The following is a 25,620-nucleotide window of genomic DNA, read 5'->3' as shown; positions in this document are numbered from 1 at the left end:
TGAGATCTACTGCTACCAATCCAATTAAGAAGAAACAAATCTAATTTTACTACTGCTGTATTTTCTTTCCTGCAGTTTTAATTAAGCTCAAAAAGAATAATCAGCGTTGTGCTGTCAAGACCCAGTTTGTTCAGCCAGTCTGCTTGCCAGAAAGTGGCATGTCCTTCCCTGATCAACACAAATGTCAGATTGCTGGATGGGGACACGGGCATGAGAGTGAGTTGAATGACAAATTTGATGTGAGGAAAAGAAATTGAGCATAACTCAAGCCTGACATTTCAGTGGTTCTCAAACGCTGACTTATGGATGATGGGGGGTGTGCTGAATTTAAGTAACTGGTTACTGGAGGTGATTGTGAAACATGTCAGTCTTCAAGATTGTAATGCTTCTTGCTAGTACAATCCTTAGTTTTCCCAAAGTATTTTTGATTAATTAAGCAGAAAACACCTCCAAGCCCATCTCTGCACTCTGTGCAGCAGCTTCATGGCTTTCTTTAATGGATATTTTGTGGTGAAAACTCAGCTATGTTCATATTTGTGGAGGACACGAAATGTGAAGGGTTAGCAAATACACAGGAGAAGTTTCTCAAATCTTTTGATACCAGGGACTGTCTTGCTGCCTTCCTAAACTGTGTCAGGGAGATCTCAGGGACCGGCACCAGTCCACGGACCGGTTGTTGGGTAACACTGTACAGGAGGATAGAACTAAACTGTAAATGGACCAGGAGTGATTGGGGACTGCAGGAGATGAAGGGAGAGTTGTTGCTAATAAATGTAAAGTCAGGTACATCCAATGTTGGGTAGTACATCAACACAGATACAAAACTATGCAGCTACAGCCATTGTACCAAAATGATTGAGTGTATTTCTCTAAAACTGTCCTAGTTTTTCAAAAGACACCTTGTTTCTCAAGCTGTGTACCTAAAAATGGAGGCACCCAAAACCAAAGGCTGCTTTTGAAAAATGTAGCTATTACTTTGTAACATAGCTAAGTACTCTGATTGCTAAAGGGAAGATATGGAATCCTGTTTGAGAGGTTACACCATAGTAATCACTGTCTTCAGAAAAGGTTCACAATATAAACAAGTTTGAGAACCATTGAGTGTTTGGTCAAAACACTCAATAGCTCTTAAACTTGTATGGTGCAGCATGCTTCCCTGATAAGCTACTCCACAGCTAAAAGGAATTAATTTTTTGACTTTTTTTTTTTTAAAGATGCATCCAACTATTCTAATGTTTTGCAAGAAGCATTGGTTCCCATTGTTCCTGACCACAAGTGCAGAAGCCCTGAAGTTTATGGAGATGAAGTTAGTGAATACATGTTCTGTGCTGGTTACTTTGATAGCAAATCAGATGCCTGCCAGGTAATGCTGTGGAATTGATTGGGGATGACAGTGTGTGTGTGTGTGTGTGTGTGTGTGTGTGTGTGTGTGTGTGTGTGTGTGTGTGTGTGTGTGTGTGTGTGTGTGTGTGTGTGTGTGTGTGTGTGTGTGTGTGTGTGTGATATTACAGTATTAAAAAAGCTTTAAACCATCATATTTATGATTTTTTCTTCTATTTTGTTTCTTATTTTTGGTTTTCTCACATTTTGGCTCTGGGTGAGGGCACAGATTTGTTATTGCAACAGATTAACATGTTTTTAAAATTAAAGGGATTATTTCTACACAGACCATCAGATTTTGTTTTAATTGGTTCATTTTGATGGAGCAGGTTGTCAGTGCTTTGGGACACTATTTTGGAGAGCAGTTGGCAACTTGCTTACCAGAGGCTGGGAACATTTAGAGCTACAGATTGAATGACATTTATTATTTGTAAAAAGTAATGAACAAAGTGCTGAGAAGTAAATTAATCTTTGGAGAGCTCAAACTTCATTTGATGACATTGCTGTTCACAGAAACATTTTGATGTAAATTCATCAAAACTTTTTCTTTCTCCTTTGATCTCAGAGAGAAATTTTTTGATGGAAAAAATATATTCTCAATTTTTTTACATTAGGTTTCAGGTACTTAAGGAATAGTGGTTCCTTTCACCTGTGCTGATAACAAGATTTTATTTTCAGACTTAAAAATATAAATGTGTGTAGTTTTCTTTTCCTTAAAAAAAAAAAAAAAAAAAAGAATGCCCTTGCTAGATGATTGCAAAGCTTGCATACATCATGATATACCAAATTCACACTGGTGTAGTGTCAAAGCAGGCATGAATTTGGCCTTGTGTATTTGACAGGTTGAATGTTTTTAGGTCCAAAGATACTTGTGGTTACAATTGTAATGAAAATGTTGATATTCAGGGCCAAATTTTTAAATAGATGCAATTATAGTGCATGCAAAATTTCCAGGCATTGCCATGTAGAATTTCAGAATCACACATATGGGTGTGCTAATTGTATACACGCCTAACTACATGATTTGCATGACAAGCACCTCAGTTGTGTCCATGAATGTGGTTGTAATGGAGGCCATATGAAAAATGTTAACCTGAGCCTGCTCTTATTGAAACTCGTGGCATAACTTCCATTGTCTTCAATGGGAAGAGCATCAGTCACTTGAACCTTAATGGTGGGATTTCAAAAGCATTCATTGCTATGTATTTGGCCATACTCTTCCAGTCATTACGGGAAAAGATCCATATCACAATTCACAATTTTTACAACTAGGGTTTATATTTTAATGGTGTCTTAATCTGTCTTTCATAAAAGCAGATATTTACTAAATCTGTATTATACAGTTTCTTATTACTTTTTTAAATCAACATTTATTTAGCACTCACTGCCATACCATCTGAGTGCTCAATGCACAGTTTAGTAAGATGAAAACATTTTCCTTGTAAAAATATTTTCTTATTGTATAGGGTAAGAGAAACCTAATCTTTCATTCTCTCAAATGAGTCACTTTTTAAATTAAAAAGTTAAATTAAACTGATTAAATTAACTAGTTAAATTAAAGATTGTTTTGTAACAAGATTAGCAAATTAAGATTATCTTTCCTTAATTTTAACACAGGGTGATTCTGGTGGATCTCTGGCCTGTGAAAAAAATCAAATATCTTACCTCTATGGGATTATCAGCTGGGGAGATGGATGTGGCAGGGTCAACAAACCTGGAGTTTATACCCGAGTGACCAAATATGTGGACTGGATAAATAAACTAATCTCCCCCCAAAAACAAATAGCAGAACGTCCATATGTTACTGTTGCCACGCATGTTGTCTGAACATTATATCCTAGAGTAACATATGTATGGCCAATAATTCTTAGCAATTCTAAGATGTACCATTAAAATTGATCTGATGTCAGTAAACTGTATTTTTTTATTTTGAATTTGAGGGCACTGAATGGCTCCAATAATGAGATGCAGAGCCTTCCACGTTTACATCATTAGTTTGAATATATATCCCAAGCTGGTATGTACCAAAACTCATGGCTATCTGGTGCCTGCTTCATGATCTGTGTGAAGTGCATAGGTGCTGACTCCATGGGCACTCTGGGGCTGGAGAACCCACGGGGAAAAAAATAGTGAGTGCTCAGCACCCACTGGCAGTCCCACTGATCAGTTCCTCTCCCTCTCTTCTAGTGCCTCCCGCCTGCTGTGATCAGCTGTTCTGCGGCAAGCAGGAGGCACTGCGGGGGAGGAGGAGGATTGAGGGTGGGGCGCGCTCCAGGGAGGGGTGGAGTGGGAGTGGGAAGAAGTGGGGTGGAGGTTTGGGGAAGGGGACGGAGTGGGAGCAGGGCCTAGGTTGGAGCAGGAGTCCTGCACCCTCGGGGAAATCCCAAAGTCGGCGCCCCTGGTGAAATGAGTTAGTTGGTGGTCTCCAGCCAGTCCCTGGTGGAGGGATGGCCACATCACAAAACTCATCCTCAAAACTGGCATCCTTTTTGCTAATCCCAGCACAGAGCTCAAGAAGTGAATGAGCATGGAGACTGAAATACTCTCACGCCCTTACAGGTGTTCCCTGAAGGTCAATATTGAAACACAATGGCAGAGCATTTCAGGAAAATGTGCACCGCAGCTGCCTGTGCCAAACCAGTTCTATGGAAAAATAGAGGACTTGGGTCATGAATCAGCAAAGTACTTAAAGTTAAGTACATTCTTTGCTGAATAGGGGTGGATTTAAGGATGTGCCTAAAATTAAGAACGCACGTACTTCAGTGCTTTGCTGAATCAGGACCTTAATTTTCCAGTGTGCTCAGTCCAACATTTCCCAAAGCTGCTACATTTACTATTTAAAAAAACGTTTCAGAATGATTGACTCGGACCTTTCTGAGACCACATCAGTTGCTGCTCATGCTGAGAGTTGTAGTGTAAACACATCACTTCAACAACCATTGAAGAGTGATTAACAGCCTTCTGGCTTTTTCTTGTTTTAATGATGTCTCACATTGTTGTACTAATAAATATTGTAATTGTGTTGGAACTTAAAATATATGGGTCCCATATATGATAAAAAAGAACAGATAGATAGTAGTGAGTCACAAATAATTTTTCTTGGAGATTTAGTGATACATGTCATGTTATATAGGTTACTTTCCAATGGAACCATTGATAACACAGATGGTGGCAATGATGGCATACTCTGTCATCATAACAAAAAGTCCAACTGCATCGATTCGACATCAGAAAGCCATAATCCTCTGACTTGTCATCAGAATGGTAGATTATGGCTTTTTAAAAATAGAGCTTCTAGACATGTCAGTTACATGAAGCCCCGGAATTTTAGTTCAGATGACCTTATTCAAATAATGAACTGAAGAGTTTTTAAGAGGCTTTTATCTATACTATTAAATATTTTCAAAAATTGTTTAAAAATATCTGAAACTTTAAAATGCTGATTGGATACATGTATATTTTATACCATTAAAATAATTGATTCCATTTGATGGTTCTGGCAGTATCATAAACCACAGGTATTTTTTAGATGCAGCAAATGATTTCAAATTACAAAGATAGTATAAAAAAAGAAGTACGTTTCTAAAAGTATAAAGAAAATGAAAATGTTAATAAACAAGTGATGTGAATTATTGAATAAAAATATAACAACATTAAAAGTCTGTTTTTGTTGGTACTCTATTATTTTAAACATATAAATTAAAATCAAGGGGAGGTTGATGGTTCAGGGGACTGGTAAAAGATGCAGGATGAAATCATCCCTGTGCAGAAAGCTAGTACAAACCCCATGCTTAAGTTTCAGCAATGCATAATGGTGTGCTTGACTTCTGCACAAGGGTGAATTTCACTCAGTGGCTTTTTTACTTTTATATACATTTTTCAAATCCGCACAAGTTTCTAGCAATCAAAATGTTTTACTTCAGATGAGTCCAAGCCACCAAATTTAGATGTGGGTCTCAATTCTGATCTCTGCAAAGTCATGCATGTTCAGATCCAAGTTTGGCCTGCCTGACCCGCTAATGGGGTTTGAAAATTCAGATCTTGATATGGATTCGGATTCCAAACCTGCCTGAAGTAGAGAATTGTTTGGGGGTCTGATCAGTTCCAGTATGATGATGGCTTGGTAGCCTGTGTGAAAAGAATGTGTCCATGTAATGATACCCACTATTACCATGTGGTGGACCACAAGGACTGAATTAGCATGAAGGCAAACTATATACTCATCTCCAGAGATAGTGCCTCTGGAATAGGGTTTGTTGAAGTCCATTAGTGGGACACAGTGCTGGAGATTTTAACACTCCCTGAACTGTACTGCATCTGTTCTATTGTTGGTGTCACTAGGCCTAAGTAAACCAAAGTTGTGACTGCAGGCCTGAGTGAACCAGAGGTCTTCCATGCTGTGAACTTTAACCAGCCTAAGATGCTAACAGACAGCAAGCAAAATGTGTCACTGTCAGCTGTCTCAGCTTGCAGATGCAGGAGTTTGAAACAGCAAAAGTGGCGGGGAGGAGGGGGAGAGGGGGGAGAAAAGTCTACATGTGCCTGGGCCGACAAGGCCAAAGATAAGCATGTGAATGGGAACTTTTCTAACACGCTGAGATGTAATGTTTAAAGTAACTGCTGTTGGGAAGGGAGGGGTGAGGGGGAAAACCTAACAAAAGGCTTACACAAACAAGGGGGGTATAAATGCTGGGACCCCGCCTGCGCGCGGGTGTGCAGGATTTGAGAATGCTTTTTCTCCCTGGCACCTTATTTGGGCTCAAATAAACATGGTTTTGCTTCTCCACCCTGGTGTGTTAATTAGTGCAACGCACACCGGGCAACGAACCCTGCTGTTGCTCCGCCTCAGGCCCTTTGAGCCGGCAACACTATGGACTTAATTTCACTTTAAAATTAATATCCATCTAAGCTGTACATACTTTTATTTGGATGTCTGGTGACATGTACGGAGCCATTCAATCTTCACTCAGTTTTGGGGAGGGTGAAGGAACAGCTGGCTGTGGGTTTTGGAGTTTGGTGCTGATGACAGCTTTTTTTTTTTTTAGTTACTGATCTTATAATTTCCTTTTAAAAATGCTCACTGAGGCATCTGGACCTATTTATATCAGTGTATGATAACAGTAACAGCATGACAAAAAGTCAATTCTAAAGGAAATGAAACTTAATCCACTCAACCTACCTCTTTCAAACAAAGGCCCGAGGAGCAGCTCCTCTCAGCTGGTGAAAATTGCCATAGTGCCATTCACTTTACTGGAACTCTGACAATTTAATCAAGCTGTGGATCTGCCCCCAAGGTGAATAGATAATCCCTGCACTGTGACCTGAAGGTCAACAAACTAGAATGTTGTAATATTAGCAGGAGAAGCAAAATCCAGAGACAAAAGACTCCACTGAGAATGGTCTGCCTCCAGACTCTCATTCTGATGAGAATGTTGTTCACAGTGCATCCCAAAGATACCGATAGTACCTTGTAGATTTTTGTTGGGTTTATACCCTTGATCAAAGAATTAGGTACCAACATACCTTTGCGGATCTAAGCCTAACTTAGAAATTTGTTTAGATGGAAATTTTAATTATACCTCATATTGTTATTTCACCATTCCCGTATATTTACAGATGAGGGATTATTTGACCAGAGAGAGAAATCTCATCCTATATTTATGCTCAAATTATAGATGATTTTAGCTAGAAATTGAGGTAAAGGCAAAAGCCCGTTGATAGAAACAAGTCCCTAATAAAATATAAAGCACACTTGATGCACAATTTAATAAAATCTCCTTTATTATGTATCAGGAGACATCTCATCCAAAGTGACTAATTCAAAGGAAATAAATACATTTAAGCATCTAATGATACCAGCTAAAACCAGAATATTCTATTATGCCATTGTAAGAAAAGTCTACTGTGATGTGGCTACAGAAGCTCAAAGAAATTCAAAAGATGGAATTAGTTACCATCAAATTAAAACTCTGGTAGGAAATATTTTTAGAATGATAGACTCTACTTTGTTCATTGTTTAATTATGTAAATATAAGGCAGTCAAATACATAACCAATTTTATTTATTCTATCAGCTAGAGGTTAAAATTAAGTGAGGTTTCATTATCTTGTGGTGGTCCCTTTTGAAAAGAAAAAAAGGAATATTTATTCATCTCAAGTAATCAGCATCTTGTTTTATATCATCTCTAAGGCGGTCTTGAGTGGAGTTTCCAGATATTATTTTGTGATAGAGCCTTTACATTATGTTAAATACATTTTTAAAAAGAGAAATTTTGCATTATCTTATGGAGGGATGTTTATTGTTGCAGTTTTCCACTAATCTGGTGGCAGCTAATTCCTCTTGTAAGGAGTCAAACTATAGCACACTGGGCTATATATTCCTCCAAGGGAGAGGAGAACTTCTGTTTGTTTGGTATAATTTACCTATTCTGAATTTACCTTTTGTTCATACAGCCCTCGATCCTGCAATGGGATCTGTATGAGCTGTGGATCCTTGCACCTGTGCAGTGCCCCATTGATTATAATGGATCTGTGCACTGGATTGCAAGAGAGAGACTTGGCATTGTAAACTCTTCCAGGCGCAGACCTGTTTTAGTCGTTGAATGTAAAGCACCTAGCACACTTTTGGGCACTGTGAGGGAGTGCAGAGACACAAAAGACAATTAACTGCTTAACTCCCCTTCATTTTAAATGAGAGCTGGTGCCTAGCCCAACTGCACTTTGTGCCTTGGGAAATCTCCTCTAGTATAAATAATGAACATGTACAGCAATAGTGTACTGCCATGTACCTCGATGGCACTGCGTACATGGTTTGCTCAGACTTTTGGGGAAAATTCATCTCTGGGTTGAGATGAAGCACAAAACATTTTGGTTTGTAATGGAACGAATGTGCCCAAGTTCCAATCTAAGGGGATGGGGCTAGAGTGGCAGTAGGGAGCGTCGCTCACGCTTGGTAGGATAACGAAGTAAGTATTTATGTCTTAATCCCGACTCTTGTCTGTTAGGCTGATCTTCCTGCCTAAGAAAAGTAGAGATGAGAGAGTGGGAGAGGCTGGAGTAGAGTGGCCAGGCCCAGGAAACGGGATGGCGACGGCGATGGGGCTTTGGTTCCTGTCTCTCCCCTGATGGGATCTCCGCGCCCCCCGCCTGAGCTTGCTGCCCGCCCGACATGGCTATTGGCCGACTACAGAAGGACCTGCTGGAGGTCCCCTTGCCCCCCTGGCAGGAATGCCCCAGTGAGCCCCTGCAGGCCAAGAGGGGGGAGGGATAGCTCAGTGGTTAAATAAATAAATAAAAATTAATTGGAGATATACCAATCTCCTAGAACTGGAAGGGACCTTGAAAAGTCATTGAGTCCAGCCCCCTGCCTTCACTAGCAGGACCAATTTTTGCCCCAGATCCCTAAGTGGCCCCCTCAAGGAAGGAACTCACAACTCTGGGTTTAGCAGGCCAATGCTCAAACCACTGAGCTATCCCTCCCCCCAGTTTGAGTAGTGGTCTGCTAAACCCAGGGTTGTGAGCTCAATCCTTGAGGGGTCCACTTAGGGATCTGGGGAAAAAATCAGTACTTGGTCCTGCTAGTGAAGGCAGGGGGCTGGACTTGATGACCTTTCAAGGTCCCTTCCAGTTCTAGGAGATAGGTATATCTCCAATTAAAGTAAATGTTAAAGTAAAGAGAGCCCGGCTCCTGTACGAGAGCAGGAAGCGAGGCATGCTGGAGAACTGCCTGCTGCTCAGCGTCTTTGCAAAGGAGAATCTGAACAGCATGACCGAGCGGCAGCTGAACCTCTCTAACTGTCTGATCAATGAGCCCAGCGACTACTGAGCAAGAAAAGCAAAGCCCACCCCGGAGGTGTTCGAGAATGATGTCATGGTGATGATGAGAGAGTTCACCAAGGAGCAGAGGCTGCGGCAGCCGTACCTGGAGTACCTCTTCGAGCCCTCATGATGAGGCACCCTGTCTGCTCCAGGATCCTCTTCTCATCCCTAGCAGCAGAGGCTGAGGTGCCTAGACCTATTTGTCAGCCTGCAGTGCTGTGGTCCTGGCTCCTGGAATCCTCCACCTGCTGATTGCTTCTACCCAGGTTTCCAGACCCCACCGAATAAGGTTTCAAGCACTATCCCTGACCATGGGAGTTTCTACGTGGATTTGTCCCACCGTTGAATGGGTGCAACAGTTCACCTCAGAAGTGGCTGCATTTCAGTGGCACTGTATGTATATAGCTTATAGAGCATCTTGGTGCGAGAGAAATAGAAGGTGATAGCATTAGAAAAAAAAAAAGAGTAGAGAAATGGCAGAATTCAGCACCATGGTTTTGGCCCAGCACATTACGCACGTGCCCAATTCTGAACACACGAATCCTCTCGCTGGCCTTTCACAGGAATATGCGAGTGTTTGAAGCGATGCCTGGAGAACATAAGAAAGGCCGAACCGGGTCAGACCAAAGGTCCATCTAGCCCAGTATCTGTCTACCGACAGTGGCCAATGCCAGGTGCCCCAGAGGGAGTGAACCTAAAAGGCAATGATCAAGTGATCTCTCTCCTGCCATCCATCTCCATCCTCTGACGAACAGAGGCTAGGGACACCATTCTTACCCATCCTGGCTAATAGCCATTTACGGACTTAGCCACCAAGAATTTATCCAGTCCCCTTTTAAACGCTGTTATAGTCCTAGCCTTCACAACCTCCTCAGGTAAGGATTCCACAAGTTGACTGTACGCTGCATGAAGAGCTCAGCCCTTGGTTAGATCGGGGTCCAAACCCAGTTCCTGGGGTTCCTCCGGGGTGTTGGGACCGGGGTGCCGCTTCATCCCATGGATCAGCGGCAAAATTGCCTTAAGGTGGGTGGGGATCCAGCGTTTCACCATGGCCTAGGGTGACTAGACGTCCCGCTAACACTTTGTTTGGGACACAATTAGTCCTGATATTTCTCGGTACTCCTTTTTTTTTTTTTGCCCCACAGGCAGGGGCGGCTCTAGGCACCAGCGGGCCAAGCGCCCGCTTGGGGCGGCATCCTGGGGAGGGCGTCATTTGGCTCCGGTGGAGCTCCCGCCGGCATGCCTGCAGCAGGTCCACCGGAGCCCGGGACGAGCGGACCTGCCGCAGGCATGACTGCGGCGGGTCCCGTCTTCCCGCGGCTCCGGTTGAGCTCCCGCAGGCATGACTGCGGCAGGTCCGCTCGTCCCGGGCTCCGGTGGACCTGCCGCCCTCCCCAGGATGCCGGAGCCGCGGGAAGAGGGGACCCGCCGCGGGACTGGGGAAGGGCGGCGCAGCGCTCCGCGCTGCTTGGGGCAGCCTACTTTGTAGAGCCGCCCCTGCCCACAGGCAGACCCCCCCCCCCCCATGTGTCCTGAGATTTTCTTCCTCTCATCTGGTCTCCCTACCCTGGCCCATTATACTAGGGGGACCAGATGGCCCATTTTTATAGCGACAGTCCTGTGTTTGGGGGCTTTTTCTTATATAGGCGCCTATTACCCCCACCCCCTCCCGTTTTTTTCACAGTTGCTGTCTGGTCCCCTGCATCGTACAGCCAAGCGCCTCTCCCAAAGCTCAGGGCCCTGGCGCGCGGAGTATTTGCCGCCCGCTCACACGCGCGAGGGAACAGGGGGAATCTTTCAACCCACCCGTGTCTCACCACTTGTCCCAGCCCGGCCGCAGCACAGCGGAGCCCCCCCGCCCCGCGCGCGGCATGGGAGGGGGGGGGGGGCGGTGCATTGGCTCGGCCGTGCCGCCACAGGGAGCGCGTGGCTCCGGCTGGCGCCCCCCCCCCGGGCTGTCCGCGTGCAGCGGCGAGCTAATAAAGCTATTTTGAAAGTGACCCCGCGGCCCCGGCCCCGGGAGCGAGCGAGCGCCGCGCCGCGCCGGGAGCAGCTGTCTGGCTCCGGAATCATGACTGAAGATGACGGATTCCGTGGTGGTGGAGGGTCATGTCAAATTGAGAGATGGAAAAAAGGTCGCCGCTTTGCCCCTTCCCGCGGCTTTGGGCTTGCAGGGGAGGGGGACCCCCCCGGGGACTGCCCCCTCTCTCCCCACCCCCGGAGGGCGCTTAGCCCCGGGTGCGGCTTGGCGGGCGGGGAGGGGAGAGCCGGCCCCGGCCCCGGCCCCGGGCTAACGCTGCTGTCTGCTTGTTTCTCTGCAGTGGAAGAATAGGTGGCTGGTGCTGCGCAAACCCTCCCCGGTAGCAGGTAAGTGCAGCCGCGGGCTGTGCGCCCCGCACCGGCGGGGGAGTAGGCAGCTCCTCCGGGGAGACAGCCCCCCTTCCCCTGGCTCCTGGCAGAGGAGACCGACCTGGGAGCTCGTCCCCCTGGGCCGCGGGCGTGGGGTGGAGATTAAACTCTCCCCGCACCCCCGCTCAGCACCACCTCCCCAGACAGGGGGCCGCTGGGCTGGTTTCTCCTTCTTCCTTCCCTTTCTAGCAGCTCGTCTCTTGGCAGCGGGTTAAGCAGCCAGAAATAGCAAGAGGCTGTGGAGGGGAGGGCGCCCCAAAGTGTCACTGAAAGAGAGACTGGGAAAGGCACCGGGCTAGCGCGGAGACCTGGAGAGCTCCGTGATTCCTCCCTCGAGGTCTGGCTGGCTCGCTTCACCCTCGTGTGGTTCACTGCTGGGTCCAAGCTGGTGCAGCAGCGCAGGGCTCGATTTCTTTTCTAGTTCACACATCTCATCGGTTCGGGGCTGCTTGCTACCCCTTTCCTCAAACTCTGGTGGAGTCTTGCTGTTCCCTGGTCAACAGATGCTGGGTTGTTTGCTCCAGCTAATCTGGGGCTCCTCTCTTGTACTATCTGACCACTTCGGAGGTGGCCTTTTTCGCTGGTGGAAGGGGTGGTTCCTGAATTGTTAGTAAACTTATTAGGACAGTTTGAAAATCATGTAGGTGAAAGGCTAGGTCAGTACTGTGCTGTTATATCTTCAACCCTGGAAATATTTTTCAGTGTCACATGGAATGCACATATGTCCACATATGCAGGCTCATGTGTGTGAGCCTGCATCACCTGAAAGCTGATTTTGGAATCACCATGAACTATTTGTTGGTTTTGGACTTAAGTTTATACTTTATCTTCTTAAAGGTCCATTTTTCACATATACGTGCCTAAAGTTAGGTACCTGTATCATTGTTTTAGTCATCTAAATTCTTGTTTTTATTAATATTTACATACTGATTAAATCGCCTACATCTCTATTTAGCATCCAAAGTCTGTTGTTCATAAAGCTAATGTTCAGGCTTCCAAATATGAACTTAGGTTCCTGACTTTAGGTACTCAAAGTAGGAAACTAGATTCTTCAGAAAGTGGCAGAACAACAAAACATGAATGCTTATTCTACACTTTAAAATGTATTATTTTTATTATTTAAAATAGACCGTGATTGTTGAGTGTCCATAAACCAGGGTCCTCTTTCTTTGATGTGTTTTTAGTTTTCATTTCTTTAGACAGTTATACGGTAAAGCTCTTAAATTTTGCATTTGCAGCTGTTTCTGCTAACAGGTGCAAGAATGCAATCCAAAATGTCTGTGAGGCTTTCTGTTAGTTAATGTACAATGCAGTTTTTTCAGCTGTTTTTCACCTCTTTGGAGGGATGCCCATTCTTTGCCCAACTGAGCCCTCTAATGGCAAGTTGCCAGGCGTCAGAGTGCCACACCTAACATTCATAAAAAAACGAGCACATGCAGCTCCTGTTGGTTCGCTTAGAAGTGAGTGAGCTATGGAAGTTAAATTTAAAGATCCCTGCTTGAGATTATCCATTTATTTCACTTAAGAGACAGCACAGCATGCTGGGAAGGGAATCTGCACCCTGTGGGTGGGGCTGGGGTGCATTTCTGTATCAAGGACAAAGGAGGTGGTAAGCTGCACTAATCTTCCTTGTGGATCCCGATATGTTTCTGAAATGCACTCCTCCAGTGAGACCTTGAGATTGTGATGTTTCATTTTGTTGTATAGATGTTGTCTATTAAAACATCTTTAGGAAGAGGTTAAAACAAAAGGTGACAAAACCAAATATTGAAAACCAAAGGTGCAACACAGAATGATTATGCAACAGTAACTACTGTGAAGCATTCAGCTAGGAAACCTGATCTGAGATGAACAATTTGGCAGTGTAGACCACATTATTTTGTATTTGACTGAGCTGTCAACTACTGTAAGAATTTCATTTATGGTTTGATATGTTCTAATGAGCATAAGAACAGCCATATGAGTTCAGACCAATGTAAATCTAGTCCTGTATCCTGTCTTCCGACAGTGACCAGTGCCAGTTTTTTGAACCCAGTTACACTTTTGGCCTTCACAACATCCGCTGGCAATGAGTTCCACAGGTTGACTGTGCGTTGTGTGAAGAAGTACTTCCTTATGTTTATTTTAAACCTCCTGCCTACTAATTTAATTGGGGACCCCGGTTTGTGTGTTATGTGAAGGGGTAAATAGCACTTCCTTATTCACTTTCTCCACACCATTCATGATTTTATAGACCTCTATCATACCTCCCCTCAGTTGTCCCTTTTCCAAGCTGAACGGGTCCAGTCTTTTTAATCTCTGCTCATATAGAAGCTGTTCCATATCCCATATCATTTTTGTTGCCTTCTCTATACTACTTCCAATTCTAATATCTTTTTTGAGATGGAATGATCAGACCTGCACATGGTATTCCAGGTGTGGGTTTACAGTGGATTTATATGGTGGCACTATGATATTTTCTGTCTTATTCTCAATCCCTTTCCAAATGGTACCTAACATTCTGTTAGCTTTTTTTGATTGCCAGTGCACACTGAGCAGATGAGCAGACTATCTGTGATGACTCCAAGATCCCTTTCTTTAATGGTAACAGCTAATTTAGACCCTGTCATTTTATATGTATAATTGGCATTATATTTTCCAGTGTGCATTACTTTGCACTTTTCAATATTAAATTTCACCTGCCATTTTGTTGCCCACTCGCCCAGTTTTGTGAGATCCCTTTGTAGCTCTTCACAGTCTGCTTTGACGTTAACTATATTGAGTAACTTAGTATTGTCTGCAAACCTTGCCACCTCACTGTTTATCCTTTTTTCCAGATCATTTATGACTATGTTGAACAGCACAGGTCCCAGTACAGATCCTTGGGTGACCCCCGCTATTCACCTCTCTCCACTGTGAAAACTGATCCTTTATTCCTATCCAATTTCTGATCTTTTAATCAGTTACGGATCCATGAGAGAACCTTCCTTCCTTGTCCCATGATTGCTTACTTTTAAGAGCTTTGGTGAGGAATCTTGCCAAAGGCTTTCTGAAAGTTCAAGTACACTCCATCAAACAGATCACCCTTGTCCACATACTTATGACCCCCCTCAAAGAATTCTAGTAGATTGGTGAGGAATGATTTCCTTTGCTAGAGCAGTGTTGACTCTTCCCCAACATACTGTGTTCATCTATGTCTCTGATCATACTGTTCTTTACTATCATTTCAACTAATTTGCCTGGTATTGAAGTTCACGCTTACTGGTCTGTAATTGCCAGTATAGCCTCTGGAGGCTTTTTTAAAAATCAGCATTACATTAGCTATCCTCTAGTCATCTGGTACAGAGGCTGATTTAGGTGATAGGTTACGTATCATAGTTAGTGGTTCTGAAGGAATTCAAATATGAAACTGCAGAACTCTTGGGTGAATACCATCTGGGTCCTGGTCTTTTATTGCTGTTCACTTTATCAGTTTGTTCCCAAATGTCCTTTATAGATACCTCAACCTGGGACAGGTCCTCAATTTGTCACCTAAAAAGAATGGCTGAGGGAGGTGTGGGAATAGCTTCTTTGCAACAACCTTGTCTTCCTTGAGTGCTGCTTTAGCACCTCGGTCGTTTAGTAGTCCCACTAATTGCTTGGCAGACGTCCTGCTTCTCATGTACTTAGCATTTTTTTGGTGTTAGATTTTGACTCTTTTGCTAATTGTTCTTCAAATTTGGGCTGCTTAATTATACTTCTACGTTTGACTTGCCAGAATTTATGCTCCTTTCTGTTTTCTCCAGTAGCATTGGACTTCCAATTTGAAAAGATGTCTTTTTGTCTCTCACTGTCTCTTTTACTCTGTTTAGTCTTGATGGCATTTTCAGCTCTGGAGGCCCTGACCAGCTTCAGAGTCTGAGCTCCTGTCCAGGCTGCAACATCTGCAACAAATAATGAAAGTTGACAACATGGCAACTATAATATTTCTTAATAACAGTGGCCCCCATCTTGCAATCTGATAGCGCAGACAAACCCTGGACACTTTTAACCCTGGAACTAATGTCACATGGGGGTCAACAGGACTGCATGCAGGCTCAGGAGTCTGCTCATGAGAATCAGGTTGTAGGATTGGGGCATTTCTACACCAGAGACTATTGGGACAAACTGTTGCCAATTTTACATTTTGTAAACCTGAAGAACTTACAAAATTTAAAACCAAAAGAAATGTTTCTATGATTTTAAAGAAGATCCACTAGATTTTTTTTTTAAACAAAGAAATATCCCCCTGAAGTGTCTATAATTCAAACATTGCAGTGTTCTGCTAGAACTCAAAAAGAGTGACGTTGATCATGAACATGCAATAAATCAGTATCAATAGGGATATCAAACAAGAGGTTTGGGCTACCGCTGCCCTGCTGGCTCATCTGTTTTCACTGTCCAAGCTGAATGAAATGCAAATAATAAATGAATAATATGGTCCTAACTTTGCAGCCCTCACTCAGGCAACATTTCTAATGAAGTCAATGGAAATTTAGTCTGAGAAACCGGGGAGTGGCAATTTGAATCTCATAAGTAGTGAAAAGTAAAACATTTTTTTAAAAAAAGAATCCTTTTCATTTTAATAAACTATGGTGTTACAGTCTTGCTCACTTTTTGGTTTTTATTGTGAGATTTATCATATTGGGTATTTTTCTTGAACCCTTAGCTCCTGGAATCATATGTTTACAGCTCACTCTTCCTTTTTTCTTAATAATTTTCTTTTTCTTTTTTAAAGTATATTTCACGGTTGTGGAGAAAAAGCTTGGAAGTGTTACTCAAGTATAGCCTAAAATTTCAGAAACCAGAAAGCAAACAAAAAGAACCCCAGATCTATTATATTTAAAATCTCATGATTTGGGGCCTAATTCATGAATTTTGACTGCATGGAGTTGGCAATAATGGTGTTATTTGTAACATAGATAAGGAATGTTGTAGGGGTTTTTTACACTATCAAGTTAAAAAGTTTTTCATTAAATGTAGAGCATCACAAAGATGTACTACTTTTACTACTGATGTCAACACTAGCTCTTTTAATATTTAATACCTTAATTTTAGGAAATTAAGGAAATTGCTGGTTATGACATGAAGCACATGGAAAACCGTATGCATGTCTATAAAGCATACAAAATGTGTACATTAATGTGTGTTAATCCTAGGGTCATGAATTTCAGTTGACTTTGGCCCTAGACCTGCGCTTTGCAATGCATAGATGGGCTGATGTGCCTACAAAAAGCCCCCTTGATGTCCGTGGGGCTGCAAGCAGGTGTAACTGCCCACTTGCACATTACAGCATTGATTTGAAGAGGTTAGCCCTCCAAGGTGTTGATGCCTTTGTGTGATGAGTCATCCGTGAGCCTGAGTCTGATGAGTCATCTGAGGTAATTACCTGGGAGTCCTATGGGTGCAGCAAATCCACAAGCAGGGGTCTAATCAGGTGACCCCAAGCTAGGTAGATAGGCTCCTAATGAACACAGCCGCTCAATGTCATAGAATATCAGGGTTGGAAGGGACCTCAGGAGGTCCTCTAGTCCAACCCCCTGCTCAAAGCAGGATCAATCCCCAGACAGATTTTTGCCCCAGATCCCTAAATGGCCCCCTCAAGGATTGAACTCACAACCCTGGGTTTAGCAGGCCAGTGCTCAAACCACTGAGCTATTCCTCCCTCACTAAGGCCTGGTCTATACTGTGGGAGAGATAGCGATCTAAGATACGCAACTTCAGCTAGGAGAATAGCGTAGCTGAAGTCGACGTATCTTAGATCGACTTAGATTGACTTACTTCGTGTCCTCGCGGTGTGGAATCGACGGTCGCTGCTCCCCTGTCGACTCCACTTCCGCCTCTCGCCTGGTGGAGTTCCGGAGTCGACGGGGAGAGCGTTTGGGGATCGATGTATCGTGTCTAGATGAGACACGTTACATCGATCCCCGATAGATCGATCACTACCCGCCGATCCAACGGGTAGTGTAGACGTACCCTAAGTTGTCAGGGATACTCCCTGCTGCCTGGTAGCGCTGATGTAGTGCTCCTGATCATGCTTGTGCCTGTTCCAGCTCCAATCACAACTGGCCATCCCACTGTCCTGACGCTATGCCATTGCCATAACCAGGTTACAATCTAAACTGGTGAGTAGCTGTGTCACCCATGCTCTCTAAACTGTGGTGTCTTTTACACTGCTTTCTGTTGTTGCCACCACTCCTGGACTGCTCACAAATAGCTGGGAGTAGTGTGACCAGATGTCCCGATTTTATAAGGACAGTCCCGATTTTTGGGTCTTTTTCTTATATAGGCTCCTATTACCCGCCACTCCCTGTCCCGATTTTTCACACTTGCTGTCTGGTTGCCCTAGCTGGGAGTGACTTACATGCTAGAGGCTATGTGCACATGAGGCCTGCCAGACGCACCCTGCCTTTTACCAGCCTGAACTATACTGCAGCACACTCCCAGTCCCAGATATTTCCCCAGAAATGTATATCTTGTATTGCCCAGCCCTCTCCTGGACAGTACAAGCTCATATAGAGACTTTAATTTTATTAATACAAATGATATGACAAATCCTGTTATCCCAAGTGGAGTTTCCCAAACTTTTCAGTTCAAACACTGTGGTTTAGATAAAACAACAAAGAGCTGAATTTTAAGTGACTACAATTAATGAGGCATACAAATCAGAAACGGTTACAAGAAAAATAAAGATAAAACATAACTAATGCCTAACTTAACAAACAATGTTAAATTCAAAGTAAACGTTTTTCCCACCACATGCTCTCAACAGTCTTAGGCCAGGACCCCTTCTTCTGTTTAACAGCTGCTTCCTTTGTTCCTTCTGGTGCAGTGACTCAATGGACAAAGGGAGGGGTGCTCTTTGGATGTCTCCCCTTTCTTTTTATAGTCCTCTTCCTCCTTTGAGAAGCACCTCCAGCTGAGATTCAGGAGACAAAAAGTTTGTGTGGACGGGAATACTATGCTGTTTCTTTGCTAAAATGTAGATTTTTCTCCCAGGTCCCCTTTCCTGCCAAAGAATGGCCATTTAGTAAGTAATGGCCCATTGATCTTGTTTACACCTGGCCTGAGGCATCAGCTCACCTTTTGTCTCTGAAGAACTGGTCTGACCACTCCCCAGATTTGGAATATGTTTTAGTGACACCATACAGTGGAATTTTGTAACTTTACATACAGTGTTGCTAGACATATTTTACCAGGACCGTAATGACCAGCCAATTAAGTTTTCAAATGATACCTCACAAGGCATACTTTATACAAAGATTATTACAGTAGTGCGCAAGGGGTGAATACAGGGATGTACAGTCTGTCGCACCACTGCATAGCCTGAGATGAGGAAGACTGTCATAATGATGGAATTTACAGTGAGACTAGATTTTAAAACATAATGTAAAAAAGTGTAAAAATTACTGTTATCAAAAGAGCACCAACAGTATAATAGCATCAAAATAAAAACACAAACGTCAAATCTTAAGCAAATAATACAAGTCCTGGACACATCCTACAGGGGCTCACACAGACACCAGGAATAAAAAGAAATTGAACATAAACCATCAAATGTTGATTTATACAATTTAAGCCCAAACTCTGCAACTTCTTGTGCAAGAGGGGACTGATGTGCCTACATGGTGCCTCCTGAAGTCAGTGGGACTCTGCCCAGGCTCAGCAGTTCATTCGCACACAGGGAATTGCAGGATTTGGGCCCTACATCAAGTACTACACTTCAGAACACAGGGAATTCTAAGAAAGGAAATATGAGTGTGAATGCTAGCTAAAAATGAGAGGGCATAGATTTAAGTGATTCTCTACCTGATCCATTATTGGCATTATCCAGGAGAGATCCTTAACCTTGCTCTTGTTCATCGTTATAAAAATAAGATTATCATTTTAAAAATCATGATTTAAGCATAGTTTTGACAGGAAATAAAGCTGAAAGGCAGAATTCCAGAGCGACACATTCATCTGTAAAAAGTATTCTTCCCTGTCTATCTTAAGTCACCTTAAAAACAGCCCGGAAAATATTCACTTCTTACCAGTTTTTTCAGTAGTCTCCACAGAGTGAAAACTGAATTGAGTCAGCCTATGGCACAGTTGCCAAAAGTGTTTTCTCAAGTTGAGTACTGAGAATTGTGTTCCGTTATGCGTCAGGTTCTCTGACAGCTCTGCTTCTTTCAGATTGTTTAGTCATGTTGGTGTACAAGGATAAATCTGAGCGAGCCAAAGGACATAAGGAGAGGAGCAGCATGACCTTAGAAGACATCTGTGGCCTGGATCCCGGGCTCTCCTATGAGGGCTTAAATCACACACTTGCTATCATCTGTCTATCTCAGGTCGTGATGCTGGGATTTGACAACAAGGAAACTATGTATGCGTGGGATGTACGGATTCGCTACAGTTTGGGGGAAGGTAACCTTTGTCTTGTCACATTCTTCTCTTTTGGAAAGAACGCAAACAAAACCTTAGTTGAAAGGGCCCAGATTGTCGCTGGCCTTGGAGCAAAGAGCCTTCATTCCTTGTGAGCTCCAGATCAGCTGTCACGTGTAGTGTGTAACGTGTGTGTACTGCCCACTAAACGTGTGCCACAGAGAGAGTAAGGTAATAACTGTCAACGTGTTTCTGCTATCTTCTTTGGCTCAGGTATTAAAGGCTTGTGTTTTTTGGAGCTGAGAGGCCAGGGCCGTAATCTTAGCTCTCCAGGTCAGGGGTTTGTCAGTTTTAGCTTTTAATTGTGTCTATAGCACATGGATTCACGACAAATTCTTGTGCTCAGGGAGGATAAACACTATGAGCGGCAGAGCCATGATTAGAACCCAGGAATGGCCGACTCCCACTCCCCAGTTCTGTCCAATAAACTAGATAATGTGCAGTGCTGCTGAACACCCCCTTTCAAATACATGTAATGGGAAAATCTCACAGTAAAGATGCCATTCTCACCTGTATGTTTAACTTTATTCTAGTATGTCCTTCATTTTCAGTTCTGTAGCTCTGAAATGCATTGTAGTGGCTGAGAATTTTATTATATGGGGATAATCCAGGGTAACTGGCTTTTAGTGTTTGGTAAAGCATGAGGACATACATTTATTATTACTGACGATCATTATTATTTATGTATAGTTTATCACCTGTTAAGTGTTGGCAATGAGCTTGTCACTATACAAAGACAACCCTTGCCTGAGAAGCTTATGGTCTAAAAGACAAATACAGATAAGAATAGATGCACTGAGAAAGGTGGAGGAGGGTGCACGGTTTGTTTGGTTCTCCTGATCTCACTTAATGCAGTGTTGGGGTGGGGAAAACATGTAATACAAGTTTGTGTGCCTGGGGTGTGTGTGTGGTATAATTGAGCCTTTAAGAAGGATTTGAATGAGGTGTAAGGGGTACCTGCTATATCAGGATAGAGAAGTTGTTTCAGGCATAGGGGGCAGTGTGGAAGGCATGGAGATGGGAGTGGGGGAAAGAACTGGAGAGCTGTGAAGATTGGCACAGTTGGCAGAGTGAAGGACAGGGCTTATTGAAAAGACAGAATTAAGTATGTAAAATTTGATCAGGAAAAGCTCCTTGGAGACCTTGGGGAGAACAGTTTCAATGGAGCACAGAATGCAGAAGCAAGACAGGAGGCAATTCAGGAGGGATTTAGAGGAGAGGGAGTTAAGGCAGTGGATGTACACCATCCATTCAGTTTAGATGTGAAGGAAACCAGGGAAATGAGACAGTAGTTGTTTGGGGTTTGGTTATTTGAGGATGGGGATAATAAAATGTGCTTGTATGCCATGGGGCAAAACTGGGAGAGGGGTGGGGGAGTTGGAAACGGACAGTGAGCAAGAGACCTTAGTCTGACTGAGGTAAAGGAGAAAAGGATATTAGGAGGGGATGGAGGAACCTCACATGAGAACCTGACAATTTTCTCCTTGAAGTCAACGAGCTCCTGGGCTGAGGGGGAGGTAATATGGCCTGTGTTATGCAGGAGGTCAGACTACATGATCAGCGGGGTTCCTTCTGGCCTTTGAATCTGTGAATTTAAGGATGATAGTTAAGGACTTGAGGGGGCAGTAAAAGGTGGCAAATGAGCATTGGGAGTTATAGGTATGGAATGCCATTAGGGAAGAGAAGTGGAGCTATTTTTCAGGGAAGATGGCAGAACAGCAGAGGGAATAAATACAGAGGGGGTTAGTGAGATGGATGGTGAGGGAGAGAGACAAGAGAGTCAGGGTTAGAGGATCCAGTGGAATTAAGGGAGCCAACTATAAAACTGAGGGAAATGAGGGAGTAAGCCTACGGGTGCAGAGATGTCAGGGATGTTGATGGACGGGAGGTCACAGAAGGACTGGGGGCAGGGGAAAGGATAATGATGTTAAAGGAAATAAGAAATGCAGACACATCTCAACAGAGGAGCCTAAGTATAACTGAGCAGGTTCTGTATTCCTGTGCAGAGTGGGAGTGGAGATTTGGGGACTACACTGAAAAGTTTACATTTCAGGTAGGAAAAACTGCTGCTTTCTACAGCTACATCAGAGTCGGGCTTATACCACAAAATTTCTATCCAGATCTAAACTTTCCTCAAATTTGGGGGTGTTTAAATCTCGGTGTTGACTTGGCACATTTTAGGGGTGATTCTGGAACTCTAGCTGCAGATCTTTGATTTATGCAGCCATTGGAGTTTGCAACCATTTGTTACCCTGTTCATCATTTAGATGCGGTGGAACAGAACCAATAAGATCACAGTCTGGTAGCCTCTAACCTAGGGTTACTTACAAAGCTCCATCTTGTACAAACAGAAGTAACCTTCGAGGGATGTCTAAGTTGATGTAAGACTGAACAAGGAATATTCTATAATCAGTGATGATTTGGTTTCACTTTGATAGTGTATTGGATTTTTCTAAATAAGTGGTGTTACAGAATCACACAGTAGACAATCAATGTCACCTAAACATAGATTTGTTCCCCAGCAGTGTTTTGGGGCCAGACCATAGGTAGAGGTATGGTGAGTTCTCTCTCTGGCTTTCTTTTACATTTCTCTTGAATTACTTTGTGGCTAATTCTGTTAGGACCTTAGGGAAGTTATCAAATGCAGGTCACAGATGAGGAGTTGACTCACAGTTAGATGGTAATTTATTGAAGAATACAACAGATTACTTATATGAGAAGCAATGATAAGATGCCGTTACATCTCCTGACATTTTAAAGGTGAGAAAATCTAGTCAAGGGAAGGGAAGAATAGTTCTAAGAATTGGTTCTTTAGTGCTTTCCCTGTGGATTTTAGTGATGAATAGGCAGCTTTTGGCTTTACTGAGCACCTCTGGTGCAGAGGAATTAAATATGCATTTAAAATATGTAGTAATACTTTAGATCAAGGTAATCCTTAGGAAATTGGTCAGTTTCCAGGTGTCTGTCACCTGAGAATCAGCTAACTTCCTGGGATACAGCAATAACAACAGTAATCATCACCTTTCATCCATAGATCCTGAAGTGCTTCACAAAAATGGGTAAGTGTCATTATCCCCATTTTACAGGTAGGGAAACCAAGGCACTGAGATTGGGGATGACTTGTCAAAAGTGGCAGAGTGAGTCAGTGGCATAGCTGGGAATAGAACCTAGCCTGCTGCCCTGTTTACTGAACCACATGGATAGTACATGTGGTGCGGAGAGTCTGTGACTGTTGTGAGAATAGGGTGGGTAGGAGCCCCTACATAAAGTGAATGCCATATCTAGTTCTTGGGGTATTCTCCTACTCAGTCAGCTCCTAGTCCCACCTTCAGCCTAGGAAACATCAGAGCAACTCAGAACAGCCAGAGAAGGGTCAATGCTCAGTGGCTCCTTTCTAAAGAGCAGGCTGGAGGGTGAGAGCAGGAAGTGTCAAAGTGGGACCCTCCATTCACACCTTCTGATTTCAGCAGCCTATGGAGGCCTGACATGGTGGAGGAAGGTTCATTTTGAAGATGGAGGGTAAAGGAGATGGGGGGATGTGCAGCAAAGAGTTGAGCAATCAATGGAGTTGAGGTGGTATGTGGCCAAGATGTCTGGATGATTCTACTCCCTATTGGCGTTCAGTTATCTGGGGATGAATATATTTGTTCTCGGGTCCTGATGGTTAAACATGAGGCGAATCATTCGGGGAAGGCAATAGGGGTAGGAAACAAAACCATTGAGGAACGCATCACCCTTTAAGGATGTTTGGGAAAAGCTGTCTCTAATCAGTCATGTTGCTGAACTATGGCTCACAGTCTGAATGCATTATTCCAAAAGCTAAATTGGCCTAATATCTGTGCAACTGAACGGTTTCCAGTTTTGGTTGGATTTATTCCTGGAGATTTAATCACATGACATAATCTTTAATTAATCTTTAATTCCCGGAGACTCCAGGCCAATCCTGGAGGGCTGGCTACCCTACTGCTGTTGTCAAGCTATCTGTTGTCAAGCTGTTGTCAAGCTACCCAGAACTATTAGAGGGGGGGAAAATGCTCTGAGTTTCTTATCTGATATGGTAGATCCAAACGGCACAGTAGCTAGGACTCAGTGTACACAGTACTATTAAATTAACTGGTTTCTGTTACAAACATGCTTGCCTTTTTTCTGTTTGCTACCATAATTAATTGGTTTATTTGTATTTTTTTTTTGCCCCCTAATAGTTCATAGGTTTCATGTTGCTGTAGCACCTGGCACTAAGCTGGAGAGTGGACCGGCTACTCTTCACTTCTGCAATGACATTCTAGTCCTTGTAAAAGACCTTCCACCCACCGTCATGGGGCAATGGAAGCTCTCAGATTTGCGCAGATATGGAGCGGTCCCTAATGGATTCATCTTTGAAGGGGGCACCAGGTGTGGCTTCTGTAAGTATGAATGGAAATTGTCTTCACTTAAAAACTAGAACTTTTAAAAATATATTTGCAGATAAATAAATACCAGTCTGGCTAATGTACAATTTAGGGACCTAATCCTGAATCTCTTCTTGTATGAGTAGTCACATTGACTTCAGTGGGACTATTCATGTGTGCAAGAAGCTGCAGGACTGAGCACTGTTATGTAGACAAAAATAGTATTGGTGTGATGGATGCTGCGTGAATATTGCTGGATGCCTTTCTGGAGGGTGTATGTCAATCAAAGACAACTTTTTGCTCTCAGTACAAGAATAACTGAATGAAATTGTATGGCCTGTGCTATGGGTCAGACCAGATGGTTCCTTCTGGTCTTGAATCTATTAAACTAAGATTATATTATCATTTGTATTGTAGTAGAGGATAGTTGTTTGCTCTAAGCCTCAATACAATCGGAATCAAGGTTCCGTTTTTGCAGACAAGTAGGAGACAGTCCTTGCCTTGAAGAGTTTTATAGTCTAATTTGAGATGAGGAAAAAAACAAAGGCATTTAAGAAACAAAAGAAGGAAATGGGGAGGGAGGACAAGGATGATGAAAATAAAATCCTGTGGTTATATAGGTTAGTTATTACACAATTTAGTGATTCTGGGTATTTCAGAGAAATTTCTTCGGAACCAAGCAAAGGCAGATTAAGATTTATTGGGGTCCTGGGCACAAAGAACGTTGGGTCCCCCAACACCCTGGGGGCCTAGGGGCACCAGAACCGGGGGGGGGGAGTGAGGGGGGCTATGCCCACCCACTTTTTAACATGGGTGTAGTAACCTTGGGCAAGCATGGAGCAGCGGTGGCAGGGGCTGTGCTTCATGGTGGGGGGAGATAAGGTGATCAGCTCCCCCACTGTGAAGTGCACCCCTACTAGCAGCGCCACCTCTTCCCAGTGAGGGGCCTGAGGTGGCCCTTAGGCCCCCCTCACCATGGGGCCCTGCCCCTGCTCCTCCTCCCTGAGGCCCTGCCCCCTGGCCAGGGTGGAGACCGGCAGACTTGGGCTGTGGTAAGAGCCACCCAGGGAGCCTGAGCCACTGTGGGGAGCCCTGGATCCTCCAGCTGCCTGGGTGGTGGAGACATGGGCCAGGGGCTCCTCACTGCAACCCATGCTCTCTGGGTGGTTCTTACCATGGCCCGGCTCTGGCCTCTGGCCTGGACA

At 43.7% G+C, this 25,620-nt stretch overlaps 2 protein-coding genes across 2 annotated transcripts in view; both read left to right on the top strand.

The window, feature by feature from the left end:
- Positions 1-3,668, top strand: part of HGFAC (HGF activator) — a 68,649-nt gene extending 64,981 nt beyond the window's left edge. Inside the window, exons 12-14 of the mRNA XM_039539233.1 lie at positions 76-216; positions 1,215-1,363; positions 2,998-3,668. Of these exons, the coding sequence (XP_039395167.1) occupies positions 76-216; positions 1,215-1,363; positions 2,998-3,207 (500 nt within the window). The 3' untranslated portion in view covers positions 3,208-3,668. The remainder of the gene's footprint in view (positions 1-75; positions 217-1,214; positions 1,364-2,997) is intronic.
- Positions 3,669-11,220: 7,552 nt separating this feature from the next.
- The window catches only part of DOK7 (docking protein 7), a 91,087-nt gene continuing 76,687 nt past the window's right edge, over positions 11,221-25,620 (top strand). Inside the window, exons 1-4 of the mRNA XM_039542670.1 lie at positions 11,221-11,332; positions 11,519-11,564; positions 19,779-20,009; positions 24,230-24,430. Coding sequence (XP_039398604.1) covers positions 11,279-11,332; positions 11,519-11,564; positions 19,779-20,009; positions 24,230-24,430 — 532 coding nt within the window. The 5' untranslated portion in view covers positions 11,221-11,278. The remainder of the gene's footprint in view (positions 11,333-11,518; positions 11,565-19,778; positions 20,010-24,229; positions 24,431-25,620) is intronic.

Source organism: Mauremys reevesii, linkage group 5, assembly GCF_016161935.1.
Source record: "Mauremys reevesii isolate NIE-2019 linkage group 5, ASM1616193v1, whole genome shotgun sequence".
In the NCBI taxonomy this organism is placed as follows: Eukaryota; Metazoa; Chordata; order Testudines; family Geoemydidae; genus Mauremys; species Mauremys reevesii.
Note: the sequence above shows the minus strand (reverse complement) of the source record. Positions and strands in the feature narration are given on the sequence as shown.